The sequence below is a fragment of the Doryrhamphus excisus genome, chromosome 18, assembly GCF_030265055.1.
Source record: "Doryrhamphus excisus isolate RoL2022-K1 chromosome 18, RoL_Dexc_1.0, whole genome shotgun sequence".
Lineage (NCBI taxonomy): Eukaryota > Metazoa > Chordata > Actinopteri > Syngnathiformes > Syngnathidae > Doryrhamphus > Doryrhamphus excisus.
In genome coordinates this window covers 16,403,844-16,423,798 of record NC_080483.1, presented here as the reverse complement: position 1 = coordinate 16,423,798, position 19,955 = coordinate 16,403,844, and the positions used below count along the sequence as shown (strand labels likewise).

Here is a 19,955-nt window from a genome sequence, read left to right as displayed (position 1 = left end):
ATTCATTCATTCATTTTCTACCGCTTATCTTCACTTGGGTGACGGGGGTATGCTGGAGCCTATCCCAGCGATCTTGGGCTTACAGACAAACAACCATTCACATTAAAACCCTCTCCTGCACTCATTCATACATTCATTCATTTTCTACCGCTTATCCTCACGAGGATTGTAGGGGTATGCTGGAGCCTATCCCAGCCATCTTGGACATATAGACAAATAACCATTCACATTAAAACCCTCTCCCGCATTCATTCATTCATTTTCTACCGCTTATCTTCACTTGGGTGATGGGGGTATGCTGGAGCCTATCCCAGCAATCTTGGGCTTACAGACAAACAACCATTCACATTAAAACCCTCTCCCGCACTCATTCGTTCATTCATTCATTTTCTACCGCTTATCCTCACGAGGATCGTGGGGGTATGCTGGAGCCTATCCCAGCCATCTTGGACATATAGACAAATAACCATTCACATTAAAACCCTCTCCTACATTCATTCATTCATTTTCTACCGCTTATCCTCACCAGGATCGCAGGGGTATGCTGGAGCCTATCCCAGCTATCTTGGACATATAGGCAAACAACCATTCACATTAAAACCCTCTCCTACATTCATTCATTAATTTTTACTGCTTATCCTCACAAGGGTCGCGGGGGTGCTGGAGCCTATCCCAGCTATCTTGGACATATAGACAAACAACCATTCACATTAAAACCCTCTCCTGCATTCATTCATTCATTTTCTACCGCTTATCCTCACAAGGGTTGCGGGGGTGCTGGAGCCTATCCCAGCTATCTTGGACATATAGACAAACAACCATTCACATTAAAACCCTCTCCTGCATTCATTCATTCATTTTCTACCGCTTATCCTCACGAGGATTGTGGCCGTATGCTGGAGCCTATCCCAGCTGTCTTGGGCATATAGGCAAACAACCATTCACATTAGCTTGTTAAACTGTGAGTGGATTTGATTTATTATTGAAAACAAATTAATAAGATCAATAAAATCTATACAGTGTTAATATTTAATGGTTGTATACGACACGCTGCTGCATGAAACGTGCCTTGATGATTTGTTTGTATCTGACAAACCCTGTAACGCCGAAATAAATATTCATATTAATGTTGATATTAATGTTCATATGTAGGTACGCCGCCGCCGTGCAGGATGGCTCCCAGTACTTTGTGCTCCTCATCATCACAGACGGAGTCATTTCCGACATGGCTCAGACCAAAGAGGCCATCGTGAATGTAAGTATGTGGAAGGACGTGAAATGTTGATATGTATAACAGGAAATGAATATATAAATATATATACATATACAGTAAACCTCGGATATATCGGACTCGGATATATCGGAAATTCGCTCACAACGGACAGATAAAAAAGAACCGATTTTTCTGTAATGCATTTCCAATAAAAATTCATTGCATATATCGGATTATTTATAACGGATTTCGCCTATTTCGGACAAAATCTCCAGTCCCGTTCCAATGCATTTCCATTAAATTTCCCTGGCATATATCGGATGGCCGCATCGTGGCGCTCCGATTCGCTGAATCGTGACAGGCCGCTATACGACGTCATTTGCAGCGTTTGCAGCGTTGCCTGCGCGTCCAGGTACATTGGAAACATAGTCAAGGAAGTGCCTTTTTATAACGGATAAAATCCCATTTACGCATATACCGGATATAAATCCGATATATGCGTAAAAAACGGACATTTTCCGGTATACGCATATAACGGATTTCGCTTATATCGGACAAAACCAGTGGGAACAATTGAATCCGATATATCCGAGGTTTACTGTACTTCCATATGTTGGAATATAGCTGAAGTTAGTAGCTAAACTTAGCCAAATCACTATCATTAGCGGACAAAAAAACATAGCTAGTGAACGTGTGAGTGTTATAGGATAAAATACTTCCATATTTTGGAATTTGGGCAGCACGGTGGACGAGTGGTTATCACGTAGGCCACACAGCTAGGACACCCGAGTTCAATTCCACCCTCGGCAATCTCTGTGTGGAGTTTGCATGTTCTCCCCCGTTCTCCGGGTACTCCGGTTTCCTCCCACATTCCAAAAACATGCTAGGTTAATTAGCCACTCCAAATTGTCCATAGGTATGAATGAATGAACCGGATATAAATCCGATATATGCGTAAAAAACTGACATTTTCCGGTATACGCATATAACGGATTTCGCTTATATCGGACAAAACCAGTGGGAACAATTGAATCCGATATATCCGAGGTTTACTGTACATACGTACATACACGCACATAACACCTCATTACTACACATATCTGAAAAGGAGCAGGAAGAAGCTTATTAAATCCTACCCCTTCTCCACGCCATTTACCAATTCAATAAGTGATTTTTTTCCACACATATAATCACAGATTTGTGTGCAGTGCATATGCATAATTGATCGGCGTATTATTGATGATGTATAAATATAATCCGCCTGTTTGACATATGCCTGATTCGTACATTTTTTTTTTTTTTTTATCCATATCAGAAGGCCTGACTCCAGTCGGAGGATATTTGACTTATAGTGTTTTTCTTATATCGGAATTGTGCTACTCTGGGAGCATAACAATTGGAATTGTGTCACATTGCGGTGTAAATCCAACCTAATTAGCAGTATTTCCTGTCAGGGAATAACTTGTAGAACTGCCTCTCATTTTCAAATGAATAAATTCCTTATGACAGCAGCAGCCTGAAAAAGGTCATGTAGAAAGTAAATCTGCATCGTAAAAATACCGTTTATTCAATATGTTTATTATTATTTACATAATACAAAACATTTCTGCTTCTACTGAGAAATATTCTGCTTTCCTGTATTTTGCGGTTCTTTCTTTCCTTTCTCTCCTGCCTTGTTGTCTTCCTCTAAGCAACCCCCTCGCCCCCCCCCCAAGCTCCTGTCGCAACCCGCCGCAGGCCCAGAACCCCCAGCAGACTGGATTTAAAGGGAATTTGCGACTGTTAGTCAACACATTAGAACAGCCACACCTTCCTTTTAAGATCTTGCCTGCTGCTCTTTCTCACAGCGTCTAAACTCTTGATGCTTGCCGCCTTTTCACCGCTGCTTCCGCTTGAACCTTCCGCTTGAACCTTCCGTGGATCCCGAGTCAGGTTATGTTTTGGTTTGGTTTATTATTCCCACTCGGCTTGCTGAAAAAAAAAAAAAAAAAAAAAGTTGCACGACCCTCTTTGAATTTGTCACTAACCACTATGTGAGCAAGTGGAAGTGTGTGTGTGTGTGTGGAGGGGGGGGGGGGGGGTGAATGGGGTTCATCGCTAACATCAGAATCTGCCAGACCAAACACAAACTCGCACGTCAGTCACCCCGCCTCTCCCCATTGGAAGCGTGAGAACCCCCCCCACTTCACCCACACATGCAAAGACGCTTTCCATCCCGGTCCCCCTCTCTCAAAGATCAAAAAGCTGCTCTCTCCACTTGTCACCCCCCCGCCCCCCGCCCTCTTCGCTATAGAACCAAATCCGTCGTAGCCTTTGATTTATTTTACCTCTCATCTTTTTTATTAAACATCTCTGTTATGCTTCATCTCTCCACATATGCCAGAAGCACTCGTCTGTACTTGGTAGAGACTTGGTAGAGACTTGGTAGAGACTTGGTAGAGACTCGGTAGAGACTTGGTAGAGACTTGGTAGAGACTCGGTAGAGACTCGGTAGAGACTCGGTAGAGACTTGGTAGAGACTTGGTAGAGACTCGGTAGAGACTTGGTAGAGACTCGGTTGAGACTTGGTTGAGACTTGGTAGAGACTCGGTAGAGACTCGGTAGAGACTTGGTAGAGACTTGGTAGAGACTCGGTAGAGACTCGGTAGAGACTCGGTAGAGACTTGGTAGAGACTCGGTAGAGACTTGGTAGAGACTTGGTAGAGACTTGGTAGAGACTCGGTAGAGACTTGGTAGAGACTTGGTAGAGACTTAAAGGGGTCAAAGTGCTGATGCGAAAAAATAACAAACAGTAGGTTGATCATTATGTACTGTACGTTATATGTTTTATATACAAGCCGACCAATCACTAGCACCGGATATCATGATTGACGTGCAGAGCGACCGATAGAGAGTGGGTCATGCAGCAAATCAGCGTAGTGCCGCGTATAATGATTGACATGTAGGCTGACTGACAGCGAGTGAATGACGTGCCGACCAATTACCGGTGCCGCGTATAATGATTGACATGTAGACTGGTCGATGGTGGTGAACAGCCTCGAGAAAGTGGCAACTGAATAGGAATATTCTTCTTGAACAGTGGTTCCCAAAGTGTGGACCGCGATCCACTGGTGGGCCATGAGAGGTCATTAAAAATATGATTCATTTTTGCAAATATTATTTTTTTATTACTTTTATTGCTAAATATTTATTGCACGATTAAAAAAATATTTATAGGCCGAAGTCATAACCTATTGAGTGGTATTGACCTGTCATATTTTAGGAACCTTATAGAGTTTATGATTGGAACGTAGCTCTCTGGTCATCATGCCAGTCTTGGATGCAGTTATGAAAAGTATGAGAATTAATTCTGTCTTGTGTGTACACCGCAGATTAAAAGTTTGGGCTTCTTTAATCCTCCTGTTTTCATTTAAATCCTGAATCTTAATAATAATTATAATAATAATAATTATTATTATTAATATTAATAATTATTATTAGTATTAGTGTATACAATAATAATAATAATAAATATTATCATTATTAGTGTTATTATTATTATTGTTGTTGTTGTTATTGTAATGATTATAATGATGATGATGATGATTATTATTATCATCATTATTATTATTATTATTAGTGTTATTATTATTGTTGTTGTTATTGTTGTTATTATTGTAATGATGATGATGATTATTATTATTGTTATTATTATTATTATCAATTATTAATATTGATAATTATTATTAAATATTAGTAAATATTGATAAATATTAGTAGTAGTAGTATATACTATATTATTATTAGTGTTATTATTACTGTTGTTGTTATTGTTATGATTATGATGATGATGATTATTATTATTATCATCAATATTATTATTAGTGTTATTATTGTTGTTATTGTTATTATTATTGTTATGATTATGATGATTATTATGATTATGATTATTGTGATTATGATTATTATTATGATTATCATGATTATTATGATTATTATGATTATTATAATAATAATTATTATTATTATCTTCATATTATGATGTCACCAGGCTGTCACTTACAGCAGTACCTTGAACAGCACTACTGCCTCAACGGCTATTATACACAATATTACTACATAGATAAATATAAAGTATATACACAATATTACTACATAGATAAATATAAAGTATATATATCTATTATGCTAGTGAATATTTTCATGTCCATTCATTGCGTCCCGTGTCCATTGTAAAGCTATTTGTACACCATTTTTCTATCCATCTGTCATCCAGGATTTTGGTCCATTGTTACATTATTATGGGCTATTGAGGTATTAAATGTTATAGATTATGATGCATTGTATTTACTGTACGATTTTTGTTTACTTGTTGAACTTTTGAATGTGGCTTGGGAGAGGCTGAGCGAGCGCCTGAGGATGGATGCTGTATTTCCTGAACTTGGCTCCTCCTCCCCTCTCCCGCTTCTCCCAGCCGACAAAAGCGTCCATCCATTCGGAAGCGCATAGAACATACTTTATCGCTTATCGCAGCTTTTGCCAAAAGTCTCTCCACGGAACGCCGAATAACTCTTTGGCTTGAACATCACGTCAATATTTAGGCAGCGATGCCATGGGCCTGTTTATCAGAGAAGCTTTTAATGTTGTCAATTAATTTCATCTCTTCCCTCGTGCTGATAATAAATGTTTTTTTGGAGCAAAAACTGTTTTTTTCAACAGACAGCAAATTGAATTCAGAACATAAAATATAAGGAATATAAGGAATGTTTCCACTGCAGCATATTACTTTCTCGCCTTGCTAGTCCGACTTCATTGACTTTTTTTTGCTTTTCCGTTCATGTCTCTTGGGACGTAAAGGTCATTGAGCTAGTTAAAGCGGGATACAGGACATTAGCGTGGCTGTAGCGTGCATAGCGGAGCGTGTAACACTCTGACATCACAATGTCAGTAATATTACATAAAGTTTCAAGGCGTACATGTGAATATCTTTTCATTGCCGTGCTGTGATTGCTTCGCAGGGTGCCAAGCTTCCGATGTCCATTATCATCGTCGGAGTGGGTCAGGCTGAATTTGACGGTATGGTGGCTTTCATCGTTAAGTCCGCTGCATTGCTAAATATTAATCACCCTTGTAATTGTATGCAGCAGAACAGATAACATAACACAGGGGTGCTCACACTTTTTCAGCATGCGAGCTACTTTTAAAATGACCGAGTCAAAATGATCTACCCACTACAAAAATGCAATTTTTTTATTAAATTAATAAAAATTAATTTTTAAAATTAAAAAAAAAAAATTAATTAATAAAAAATTAATAAATTTAAATTTATTTTCAAATGTATTGAGGATTATTTGTACGTACAATGGATGTTGATGTACCTTACATAACCAAATGAGCCAATATTGCAAAACACACATAATTAACTATTAACATTTTTTGTAATTACCTCCACATTACTCCACATTTCCCTTCTTTGGTACTGCGATGGTAGAATGGCATATGAGGCAAACGCACTTCGAAAAAGACATTGTGAAAAAAAAAGTCCACCTCCAATTCCGTATGGAAGTGATATGTTTTTGCCTTTTTACTTGGTCCAGTTTTTGCCTTTTTACTTGGTCCAGCTCCTTCACTCATTTTAGTGACCATAAACTTTAGCGAGGGCTTAAAATCTAACGCAATTCGCCGACTAGCTTAGCACTTTGCATCGTTGTTTACGCATGAGCGGTGACCTAAAGGTCAAAATTCAGTTGTCATCTGACTGGTTGTCCTGTATGTCAATCAAGTAACGGGGACGGATGATAGGCTGACATCGTAAGTTCTGCTGCACTTAGAGACGTCGTTTGATTTGATTGGTCGCCCGAAGGGCAACATTCAGTTGTCATCTGAATGGCTGCCCTGTATGTCAATCAAGTGACGGCATTGATGCTGGGATGATATTTTTTTAATGTCACGCCGCGATCGACCAGCGATCGACCAGTACCACCTCCGCGATCGACCGGTAGATCGCGATCGACTTAATGAGCACCCCTGACATAACAGATGCAGCAGATATTGCAGGGCTTACGGGCTTTTTGCTCGTTTTCAACATTCATCGAGCCTGTTAAACTGATAAACATACCTTATGAGGTCATAATTCACATTCACATGATTCACGTAAATTGCTGCAGAAAGAAACAATGTGCTGTACGGTATCATCGTAGGAATACAATGGCTGTCGTTAATGGGTTTGTTAATATAATAAATAACTTATATGTTAATTAGATATGATGTTTAAAAGGTATAAATAAAAAAATCTGTCTTTTATGTGTTTTTGCAGCTATGGTAGAGTTGGATGGTGATGACATTCGGGTTTCCTCCAGAGGGAAACTAGCAGAGAGAGACATTGTCCAGGTAATAGCGTTTAATTTTGCAATATAAATGGTACATGATTGTCGATTTATGCCAGTAGAAGAACAACAAGAGGAACGTTTTTTTTACCGTAGCGAGAAGCACACACATCAATAATCAAATTTTCTGTATTTTAAGCCAACAGATAAGGTTTTTCCCTTAATGAAGACAAATATGAATGCAACAAGAGCCAGAAAAAAATCAGCAAATAATGTAGCTAGCTGCAGTCAACCTGGCAAAAGCATTTATTACATGACATCACATGACATTACACCACCGACCAATAAAGATTTAAAAGAACAGATTGTACAAAAAAGGTCTATATTTTGTACACTTACAAATTAAACTACAATACAAAAAAATGTATTTGGCATGAATACAATAACTGGCGTTCAAGGACACTCATTGTGTGGTTTTGATAAGCTAGACATTCAATGATAGCTAAAGTTAGTAGCTAAACTTGGCCAAATCACTATCATTAGCGGATCACAAACATAGCTAGTGAACGTGTAAATGTTAAAGAAACAGGATAAAATACTTGCAGTATGTTGGAATATAGCTGAGGTTAGTAGCTAAACTTAGCCAAATCACTATCATTAGCAGACCACAAACATAGCTAGTGCATGTGTGTGTGTTAAAGAAACAGGATAAAATACTTGCAGTGTGTTGCAATATAGCTGACGTTAGTAGCTAAACTTAGCCAAATCACTATAATGACGTTAGTAGCTAAACTTAGCCAAATCGCTATCATTAGCGGACCACAAACATAACTAGTGAACGTGTAAATGTTAAAGAAACAGGATAAAATACTTCCATATGTTGGAATATAGCTGAAGTTAGTAGCTAAACTTGGCCAAATCACTATCATTAGCGGACCACAAACATAGCTAGTGCACGTGTGAGTGTTAAAGAAACAGGATAAAATACTTGCAGTGTGTTGCAATATAGCTGACGTTAGTAGCTAAACTTAGCCAAATCACTATCATGACGTTAGTAGCTAAACTTAGCCAAATCACTATCATGACGTTAGTAGCTAAACTTAGCCAAATCGCTATCATTAGCGGACCACAAACATAGCTAGTGAACGTTTAAGTGTTAAAGAAACAGGATAAAATACTTCCATATGTTGGAATATAGCTGAAGTTAGTGGCTAAACTTGGCCAAATCACTATCATTAGCAAACAACAAACATAGCTAGTGCATGTGTGAGTGTTAAAGAAACAGGATAAAATACTTGCAGTATGTTGGAATATAGCTGACGTTAGTAGCTAAACTTAGCCAAATCACTATCATGACGTTAGTAGCTAAACTTAGCCAAATCACTATCATGACGTTAGTAGCTAAACTTAGCCAAATCGCTATCATTAGCGGACCACAAACATAGCTAGTGAACGTTTAAGTGTTAAAGAAACAGGATAAAATACTTCCACATTTTGGAATTTGGGCGGCACGGTGGACGAGTGGTTATCACGTAGGCCACACAGCTAGGACACCCGAGTTCAATTCCACCCTCGGCAATCTCTGTATGGAGTTTGCATGTTCTCCACGTGCATGCGTGGGTTTTCTCCGGGTACTCCGGTTTCCTCCCACATTCCAAAAACTCCAAATTGTCCATAGGTATGAATGTGAGTGTGAATGGTTGTTTGTCTATATGTGCCCTGGGATTGGCTGTCCATCCACCTCTTGCCTGAAGACAGCTGGGATAGGCTCCAGCACCTTCATGACCCTTGTGCGGATAAGCGGTAGAAAATGAATGAATGAATGTCGGAATCTTGGCAGCTGGAGGAAGGATCGGAATACATTCCCTTTAAGGAAGGATCCTAAATTATCATGTCAATTGTTGAGTGACATGGTCATGTATTAAAAATGTAAACATATATTATATCGGGTATTATTGACCCGAATACGAGATGACGCTATAAACGTACTATATATAGTATTTTTTCCAGACAAAATCAGTTCCAAGGGCGGCACGGCGGTCGAGTGGTTAGCACGCAGACCTCACAGCGAGGAGACTAGGGTTCAATTCCACCTTCGGTCATCTCTGTGTGGAGTTTGCATGTTCTCCCCGTGCATGCGTGGGTTTTTTCCAGGTACTCCGCTTTCCTCCCACATTCCAAAAAAAACATGCTAGGTTAATTAGCGACTCCAAATTGTCCATAGGTATGAATGTGAGTGTGAATGGTTGTTTGTCTATACCAGGGGTCAGCAACCTGCGGCTCCAGAGCCGCATGTGGCTCTTCGGCTTTTTTGTTGTGGCTCCCTTTGCTATTCTCAAATATTTTTTTAGGGGGAAATGCACATCTTGAAAAAATCCAACTTTTTGTGAGACCATGAATGCATCCTGGCCCAGTTCTGGTGATTGAATGAGCGGACAGGATGCTATTCTGTTCTCTTTCACACAGGTAAACATGAAGGAACATTTTTTTGACATTTCTAAAAAATAAATTTGAGATCAAAAATGGGAACTTTGCGGCAATGTAATTTTACAGTAATTTACACATACATTTATGTAAGTTTATCTCCAGTACTAGCAAGAGTACTTAATCATCTCGTCTTTTTTTATATGAACTACTTTGACACCCCAAAATTTTCCCCCCAAATTTTTATAATCGGCTCAGAATGTGAGCTCATCACAGCCGTTAGCTAGCTAGCTAAAAGAAACCAAGATGATAACCATGCTAACTCAACAAGTTGGCATACGTTACATATGCATTTCTATTTGTTGTTGTTGTTGTTTTAAACCTGGGTTTAGCGGCGCTAATGGGCAAGGGGGTAAAATGGCTCTTTTCATAATAAAGGTTGCCGACCCCTGGTCTATACGTATGTGCCCTGGGATTGGCTGGCCACCAGTCCAGGGTGGACCCCGCCTCTCGCCCAAAGACAGCTGGGATAGGCTCCAGCTACCCCCCGCGACCCTCGTGAGGAAAAAGCGGTAGAAAATGAATGAATGACAATTAGTTCCAATTCCAAGTGTTTCCTATGACGTTGTTTTGTCTTCCGCCCCAGTTTGTTCCCTTCAGGGACTATATGGACCGGACAGGTAACCATGTGTTAAGCATGGCCCGGCTGGCGAAAGACGTGCTAGCTGAGATCCCCGACCAGTTCATTTCTTACATGAAGAGCAGGGGAATCAAACCCAACCCGGCCCCACCTCCTTACACGCCATCCGGACTCCACCACACGCATATCTGACGCCACGGCTTTTCATTGAGGACTGACAGCCATCTTCATCAGGTCGCTTTCTCTCGGTGAGAGGTTGCGCAACCTTTCCAGGACCAGATGATAAAAGCCTTTTTTTTTGTTTTGTTTTGTTTTGTTTTTTTATGAAAACTGCGGCATAGACTGTTTTACGTCTAGATGGACAGAAGGTTATTTGGAAAAAAAAAAAAGATCATGTTGTGGTTAAAACTTGTGCCTGTCTGTGGTTGTTCCTAAAAATGTTTCAGGACTTGAACTTTGACCTGAAGCCCTGCTTGTCAGTCATTGTTGTGGCCTAATACAATGACCTTTTCAGGCACTTTTTTTCCCGTCTGGAATTAGTTTTTATATTTGGGAGATTATTATCTTATTACCATATTTATCTAATGATGCATCAGGAATGATGTGCGAAAAAAAAAAAAACACACGTGTGGAGTTTACACTTTTAGTTGTCTAAATATCAGTCAGGTATTTCACAGCGTCAGGCGTCAAAAGTTTCTAAGAGCATGTCGGATGAGATTCCACATAATTTATTCTCAAATATTATTCCGAGTGGCATGGATATTTAATAAAACTGTTTACAAAAGCGTAGCCTAGTTTCAGTTGATTCCATCGAAAAAGCACAAGATGACCTCTCTCCGTAACAAAGAGTTGCCGGTTTAATCCTTACAGATTGTTATATATTTTATTAAAATACAATACATTTACTCATATTATGTTCAATAAAAATAAATATTAAGCATATTTACCATTTAATGGCCTGTTCCCGGTTCTCGTTGAAAATGTGTACTAGCATCAAGTGGATGACTTCAGGGTAAATGGCAATATTGAAATATTTATAGAATATTGAATACACCTTCCATAGCCATTAATAAGAATATTTTTTTTTAAATTCCATTTCACATAATACTATTGAGCGGTGTTGTACTTTCAGCAACTTTTTGATGACTTTTTAATTGAAGGATGCGCCATGAACGCCCAAATTATTATTCGTTCATATGTGTTCCATTAATTACCATACATTTGTGTTAATTCCCATGGTAAATTTCCATCTGTGTATTTTTCTATTCCGCTCATCCCCGTGATAATTTTTTGTGACCTCAATTCAGTGGAACCTCGGTTAGCGTCATTGATCCGTTCTAGAAGCGTACGCGTAGAAAATAATGCGAATCCAATTGATTTATTCCAGTTTCCATTGTGGACTATTTTGCATCCGTGAATAGTGACTGGTGGCAAATTTGCGTTCGCACACAAGAACTACAGAGGTGGTCATATGACCCTGATGGTTATAGTCATAAACCAGTGACGGAACTGGGGGAAGATGAGTTCCGGTTGCCGGTTGGGACCATGCTAGCGGGAACGTTTTGTAATAAAGATCCAAACACAGTTGGACTCACACAGTGTTTAATAATAACACGACAACACAGAGGCCATATTGTACGACAATATTTGCGCCAACAGAGGTTCCATAAAGAGTTTCCTTCCAACTCTTCATTACCTTCATTCATTAACCACTAACGAGCAAGATGGGTCCAAGTGTTAAGATGCTTGAAATTCTATTGAAATGAAATTGGATTAAGTACAATAAACTAAGTAAATTAAGTACAGTGAACTAAGTAAATGAAGTAAACACTTTGTATGATCTAAAGCAGGGGTCTCAAACTCAATTTACCTGGGGGTCACTGGGGCGAATGTCTGGGTGAGGCTGGGCTGCATCAGGTTTAAAAAATATATATATTTATATTTTAAAAAAATTAATTAATTTATTTATTTATTAAAAACTGATTATAATATATTTATTTTATAAATAAAAAAATGTCTTCAATAAAATAAGATGAAAAAATAAATAAATAAAAATAAATAAATAAATCAGTAATAAATAAATAAAATAATAATAAAACAGAAAATAATAAAAACATAAGAAACCACATATAGTTGGTGGGTAGAGAAATTATAGTAAACCTCGGATATATCGGATTCAATTGTTCCCACTGGTTTTGTCCGATATAAGCGAAATCCGTTATATGCGTATACCGGAAAATGTCAGTTTTACGCATATATGGGATTTATATCCGGTATATGCGTAAATGGGATTTTATCCGTTATAAAAAGGCACTTCCTTGACTATGTTTCCAATGTACCTGGACGCGCAGGCAACGCTGCAAACGCTGCAAATGACGTCGTATAGCGGCCTGTCACGATTCGGCGAATCGGAGCGCCACGATGCGGCCATCCGATATATGCCAGGGAAATTTCATGGAAATGCATTGGAACGGGACTGGAGATTTTGTCCGAAATAGGCGAAATCCGTTATAAAAAATCCGATATATGCAATGAATTTTTATTGGAAATGCATTACAGAAAAATTGGTTCTTTTTTATCTGTCCGTTGTGAGCGAATTTCCGATATATCCGAGTCCGATATATCCGAGGTTTACTGTATTTTTTTTCTGATTCAAATGAACAGTATTAAGAGTTATTTAAACCTTTAACATAAACATTAATGAAACTTAACCATTTTACCCAGTTAGCAAGTTAGCATCATTACATCTGGGCGCAGTGGCGTAACTTTCAAAATGGCGTCAATTGTATCATTTCTGGGTACATGATACCATGCGGCATCCATATCGAACTCGCGCGGTTAAACTTTCATATCAAGGTAGGGGGCCTCAAACTCGCGTGCCGTGGGCTGCATTTTGCCCGCGGGCCGCAAGTTTGAGACCCTCTGATCTAAAGTCAATGAATGGAGATCGGGTATTAATGGCGACAAGGAGGTGGCTCATTTTACCTCAAGGCTTAACAGTCAGTAAATCTGAACCTGTCGCAACCATTAAAAGCATGAAATGGTGAGACTCGATCGGTGCGAATCCATTCCACAACCCCCCCCCCCCCCCCCCCCCCCCCCCAACAGTCAAGCATCGGTTGTCAGGTAACCTTCATTCATGGTCAGAGACGCTGCATTCCAAGTCGGAATTCCTGCCAGTAGCGTTGTTTCCATGTTAGAATGCCGTCCTTCGTGTTATCGCACGTTTGATGAGCGAGATTATAAAGATACAAAGATGGTAAATTGATATGCATTCTTCAACAGCCAAGTGTGTTGACTTATAACAAATTCAAAGATGAATTGAGTCAAATATACAAAAAACCGTCCCAGCACACAGCATGGTCGCCATTAAATATCTTCTGTTGTTTTTTTTTTTTTTTTTCGGGTTGTTGTTTATTTGTGCACACTAGCTCTGTTAACTGTTCACACTAACTTCATCCTTTGTGTTCAAACGGATGGGACACCTTAAAGAAAGTCGTATCGGAATAAGCAGCCATTAATTGGACGAGAAACCCTAAAAAAAAAACTTGAAAGAATTTATGTATTTTTGACTAACAATGCATTTACCGGACATTTTCTATGTTAAATTATCTTAAGAAATATGCACTAAAATCTCATAGACAGATACATAGACAGATTTGGAAATTGCTTTGCTGCAGTAGCTCAATTGCGGAAAAAAGACACAATGAATAAAACAATAATAAATAAAACAATAATAAATAAAACAATATTAAATAGAACAATAATAAATAAAACAATATTAAATAAAACAATATTAAATTAAATTAAATTAAATTAAATTAAATTAAATTAAATTAAATTAAATTAAATTAAATTAAATTAAATTAAATTAAATTAAATTAAATTAACGGTGGTCTAGGGGTTAGCGCGCAGACCTCACAGCTAGGAGACCAGGGTTCAATCCCACCCTCGGGCATCTCTGTGTGGAGTTTGCATGTTCTCCCCGTGCATGCGTGGGTTTTCTCCGGGTACTCCGGTTTCCTCCCACATTCCAAAAACATGCTAGGTTAATTGGCGACTCCAAATTGTCCATAGGTATGAATGTGAGTGTGAATGGTTGTTTGTCTATATGTGCCCTGTGATTGGCTGGCGACCAGTCCAGGGTGTACCCTGCCTTACGCCCAAAGACAGCTGGGATAGGCTCCAGCACCCCCCGCGACCCTCGTGAGGAAAAGCGGTAGAAAATGAATGAATGAATGATTAAATTAAATTAAATTAAATTAAATTAAATTAAATTAAATTAAATTAAATTAAATTAAATTAAATTAAATTAAATTAAATTAAATTAAATTAAATTAAATTAAATTATTAGATAAACATACACTTTAGAGCCAGACTGTACAGTGCAATAATTATCTTAGACAGACGCTGAATGGCTTGAGAGATGACGTCAGCGTTCACTATGGGAACGGAACTGGAGGAGTCTGTTGGGAGAATAAGCTCCATTTCCCCTCTATTGTTTTATTCTAACAAAAAGTATGCAACTTTATTGCTCTGTTGGCAGGTTAGTTATGATGTAGTAGCTCGGATTTTAGTTTTACTTAACATAGAAATTGGTCTAATAAGACATAATGAGCGAAAATATATTAGTAGTCGATATCGATTTCTTTATTATGCTTTCTTGAATTTCAGTATTTGCAGTGCATGTTTAAATACCTTAAACGTGATATCACAAATATTTCAATGAGTTTTTTCTCAAGGGTTAGTGATACTTTATAGCCTGCTTGACAACAAAGACATGCAGTACATTTCTTTATAATCCTATTTCAACTTTTGCCAGTTTTGTTAGCTTTATTCTCCATGATGGATCATGTATCTCCGCAATGGCGTCTCGGAAGTAATATTTCCTTTTGAGGTGTCCTTTGCTTTTGAACTGACAAAGCGAGAGAAAATAAGCAAAGCTGTCCCTCATTCACTTTGCTAATGTAGCCAACAAAAGGACTTCAGGATGATAATATTCATTGAAATTGTTTTTTTCTCATCAAGTTGTGGCAAAATATTTTGTGTAGAGAGCAAATATCTGCAGCGATATTATAAGCGATCATCAATATGCATGAGAATGTAAAGCATACATAGATGCTGCCTGGCATATTGATCACAAAAAGCACCTTATTGATGGAGTGCTTATGAATATGTCTGATATTTTTTTTTTTTGAAGGAATAGTACTCTTTAATATGTTTTGTATGTCATGAAAAGTCCTGGCCCCTTTTCCAGTCGTACTTTTTAAAACACCACGGATGAAGTGCATGTGTGTTCTCGGCGCGTCGCTGCCATCGGTTGGCTAGAAACCAGCCCGTCAAGGTGACATGCATGTCATGGTTTGCTGTTTCTTCTCTGTTGTGCCTGCTTCTTCCCGACATTTCTTCTCTCACCGGTGGTCCAAAAACTTAAACTGTAGCATGTCATTAGCATGTTACAGTTTATTTATTTTTTTAATCCCACATACGATCTATGTAGTATGTCGTCGAGGCGGTATTTCTTACTCGATTTTCATTTGCATGACACCCGACTTTCTTTTATTGTACATGACTGTTGTCAAATGGTGGGTTGTGAAATGCTTTGTAATGGATTGCCTTAAATTAAAGTTCAATTTAAAGAACAAAAAAAAAGGACTTTGTTTGATTTTTGTGGTCGTTTGTGACGTCGGTTTGGGCATTTTTCATATGGAATAAACCTTATCTGATTTACCTGAGGCGGCACGGTGGTCTAGGGGTTAGCGCACAGACCTCACAGCTAGGAGACCAGGGTTCAATCCCACCCACCCTCGGGCATCTCTGTGTGGAGTTTGCATGTTCTCCCCGTGCATGCGTGGGTTGGTTTCCCATAGAAAATAATGTAAATGCAATTAATCCATTCCAGAAGGTCCGACTCAAACCAAGACGGTCTCTAACCAAGGTAAGTTTTCCCATAGAAAATAATGTAAATCCCATTAATTTGTTCCAGAAGCTCAGACTCAAACCAAAACGGTTGCTAACCAAGGTAAATTTTCCCATAGAAAATAATGTAAATGCAATTAATCCATTCCAGAAGGTCCGACTCAAACCAAGACGGTCTCTAACCAAGGTAAGTTTTCCCATAGAAAATAATGTAAATCCCATTAATTTGTTCCAGAAGCTCAGACTCAAACCAAAACGGTTGCTAACCAAGGTAAATTGTCCCATAGAAAATAATGTAAATGCAATTAATCCATTCCAGAAGGTCCGACTCAAACCAAGACGGTCTCTAACCAAGGTAAGTTTTCCCATAGAAAATAATGTAAATCCCATTAATTTGTTCCAGAAGCTCAGACTCAAACCAAAACGGTTGCTAACCAAGGTAAATTTTCCCATAGAAAATAATGTAAATGCAATTAATCCATTCCAGAAGGTCCGACTCAAACCAAGACGGTCTCTAACCAAGGTAAGTTTTCCCATAGAAAATAATGTAAATCCCATTAATTTGTTCCAGAAGCTCAGACTCAAACCAAAACCGTTGCTAACCAAGGTAAATTTTCCCATAGAAAATAATGTAAATGCAATTAATCCATTCCAGAAGGTCCGACTCAAACCAAGACGGTCTCTAACCAAGGTAAGTTTTCCCATAGAAAATAATGTAAATCCCATTAATTTGTTCCAGAAGCTCAGACTCAAACCAAAACGGTTGCTAACCAAGGTAAATTTTCCCATAGAAAATAATGTAAATGCAATTAATCCATTCCAGAAGGTCCGACTCAAACCAAGACGGTCTCTAACCAAGGTAAGTTTTCCCATAGAAAATAATGTAAATCCCATTAATTTGTTCCAGAAGCTCAGACTCAAACCAAAACCGTTGCTAACCAAGGTAAATTTTCCCATAGAAAATAATGTAAATGCAATTAATCCGTTCCAGACACTAAAAGATTTTAACACAAAATATGTTTTACAGAAAAACAGTTACGGCTGACAAGTGGTTAGCGCCCAGGCCTCACAGCTAGGAGACCCGAGTTCAATTCCATGCTCGGCCATCTGTGTGTGGAGTTTGCATGTTCTCCCCGTGCATGCGTGGGTTTTCTCCGGGTACTCCGGTTTCCTCCCACATTCCAAAAACATGCTAGGTTAATTAGCGACTCCAAATTGTCCATAGGTATGAATGTGAGTGTGAATGGTTGTTTGTCTATATGTGCCCTGTGATTGGCTGGCGACCAGTCTAGGGTGTACCCCGCCTTACGCCCGAAGACAGCTGGGATAGGCTCCAGCACCCCCCGCGACCCTCGTGAGGAAAAGCGGTAGAAAATGAATGAATGATTTACCTGAGCTTCCTTAAGTCAGTGAGCCTGCAAAAGTCACACTGTCAGTCACGGGAGTTTATACAGTGGAGTTTTAAATTGCACTGAATGCTAACGAGAAGTTGCTAGGGACTCCTGGAGTACGAAGGAGAACACGGGGCAAAGAGAGGAGCACAATAGGGCATAATAATAAATAGAGGTGGTGTTGAAGCAGCAGCGGAGGGAGCCGCCATTGTCATGACAGGAGAAATCCCCAGGCTGATCTAAATTCTCTCTTAACGAATCCACTGGGGCTCCAGTGTGGCGTTTTTAGCACAAAGTTCCCACACTTGGTCACGAGCCACAACTTTATCCTCCTCTTTGTTCTTACGCTTGATGACAGGCTGACTTTAATTAGCCATAAAAAGTAAACAAGCACAAGTTTTGCGTGTACATGATTCAAATTAGGCAATGTATTTGAGCCATTATTATTGTTATTATTATTATTATTATTACAGCTTGTCGCTTATTATTATTATTATTAGCAGGGAGTTGAACCGCAAATTGTGGTCATGCATCTACAATACGCAGGAAGCAAATAACAGGTATGAATGGAAACAAAGAAACTAGCGTTCCCAACGGAAAAGTTTTATGTTGTCTCAGCTGTCAGGGTTGATCATTTTAACGTTCCCAGGGATTTTCTCCGGGGATCCGCTACCAAAAGAGTCCCATCCACAGGTCTCACAAGAATAGGAGCACTAAAACTGCACTTTTGGGGGGGATTTTAGACCAAAAAGAGGCAGCTAGAATGCACACATATTCCGACTATAAAGAAAAAATTATATAATATAACCTGCGTATTGTTTTCTCCGGGTACTCCGGTTTCCTCCCACATTCCAAAAACATGCTAGGTTAATTATTCATTCATTCATTCATTTTCTACCGCTTTTCCTCACGAGGCCCAGCTGTCTTCGGGCGTGAGGTGGGGTACACCCTGGACTGGTGGCCAGCCAATCACAGGGCACATATAGACAAACAACCATTCACACTCACATTCATACCTATGGACAATTTGGAGGGGCTAATTAACCTAGCATGTTTTTGGAATGTGGGAGGAAACCGGAGTACCCGGAGAAAACCCACGCATGCACGGGGAGAACATGCAAACTCCACACAGAGATGCCCGAGGGTATTGAACCCTCGTCTCCTAGCTGTGAGGTCTGCGCGCTAACCACTAGGCTAGGTTAATTAGCCACTCCAAATGGTCCATAGGTATGAATGTGAGTGTGAATGGTTGCTTGTCTATATGTGCCCTGTGATTGGCTGGCCACCAGTCCAGGGTGTACCCCGCCTCTCGCCTGAAGACAGCTGGGATAGGCTCCAGCACCCCCCGCGACTCTCGTGAGGAAAAGCGGTAGAAAATGAATGGATGAAGAACTGGTGACAATGGTGAATCACTGGTCACTGTGGAAACATTATACTTTTATATTTATGTAGTTGTGGACTTCTATAGAGCAGCTACACACAATAACCCGCACAGAGAAGTTTCTAGATCTTTCAGAATCTGCACCTATTCCAGCTGTGTTTCCTTGGATTTGTGCTTCCTGCCAAAACGGTCTCTTTTAATTTATTCCATCTATGGAAATTCCATCTGGAAATATGGTCATTCCACTTTTTTTTGCAGGATTACCCGTGTCCCAGACATCGGTGAACACTGTGGTTCTCTCCACTTCTGTGAATGCACAGCTTGTCTGACATTAATGCACCTTTCGTAAAAACAGTCCCATGAGAAACGCCGTTGAAAAATATTTTTCTCTTGCTAGGAATCACCAACCCCAATCAATTCTGCCTGAGCTTGCCTCATAAAACAGAGAAGCAGAGCTTCTCGGAGAATAGAGAGCTGACCTACAGCACACGCCCATATAAGGAAGCCCACCTATCTGTGACATCACAGATCTCCAATTTTACAACGCCCTCTGAAACCGAGCGTTTTGAACCATCGCAAACTTTTTTCAAGGCTCATTATCTGAAACTTTGGCATCATTTCACACAAGAATACAACATTTGATGTATATTTGTAGGTCAGAAAGTGGAAAAAAATATATAAT

At 39.2% G+C, this 19,955-nt stretch overlaps 2 protein-coding genes across 3 annotated transcripts in view; one reads left to right on the top strand and one right to left on the bottom strand.

Moving 5' to 3' along the window:
• Positions 1–13,650, top strand: part of cpne5b (copine Vb) — a 129,503-nt gene extending 115,853 nt beyond the window's left edge. For both annotated transcript variants that reach the window (XM_058055346.1, XM_058055347.1), the window contains 4 exons: positions 1,153–1,255; positions 6,211–6,268; positions 7,509–7,582; positions 10,589–13,650. In XM_058055346.1, the coding sequence (XP_057911329.1) occupies positions 1,153–1,255; positions 6,211–6,268; positions 7,509–7,582; positions 10,589–10,774 (421 nt within the window). In that variant the 3' untranslated portion in view covers positions 10,775–13,650. The remainder of the gene's footprint in view (positions 1–1,152; positions 1,256–6,210; positions 6,269–7,508; positions 7,583–10,588) is intronic.
• LOC131106369 (zinc finger and SCAN domain-containing protein 22-like) overlaps positions 1–19,955 on the bottom strand; it is a 245,672-nt gene that overhangs the window by 168,954 nt on the left and 56,763 nt on the right. The window lies entirely within an intron of this gene.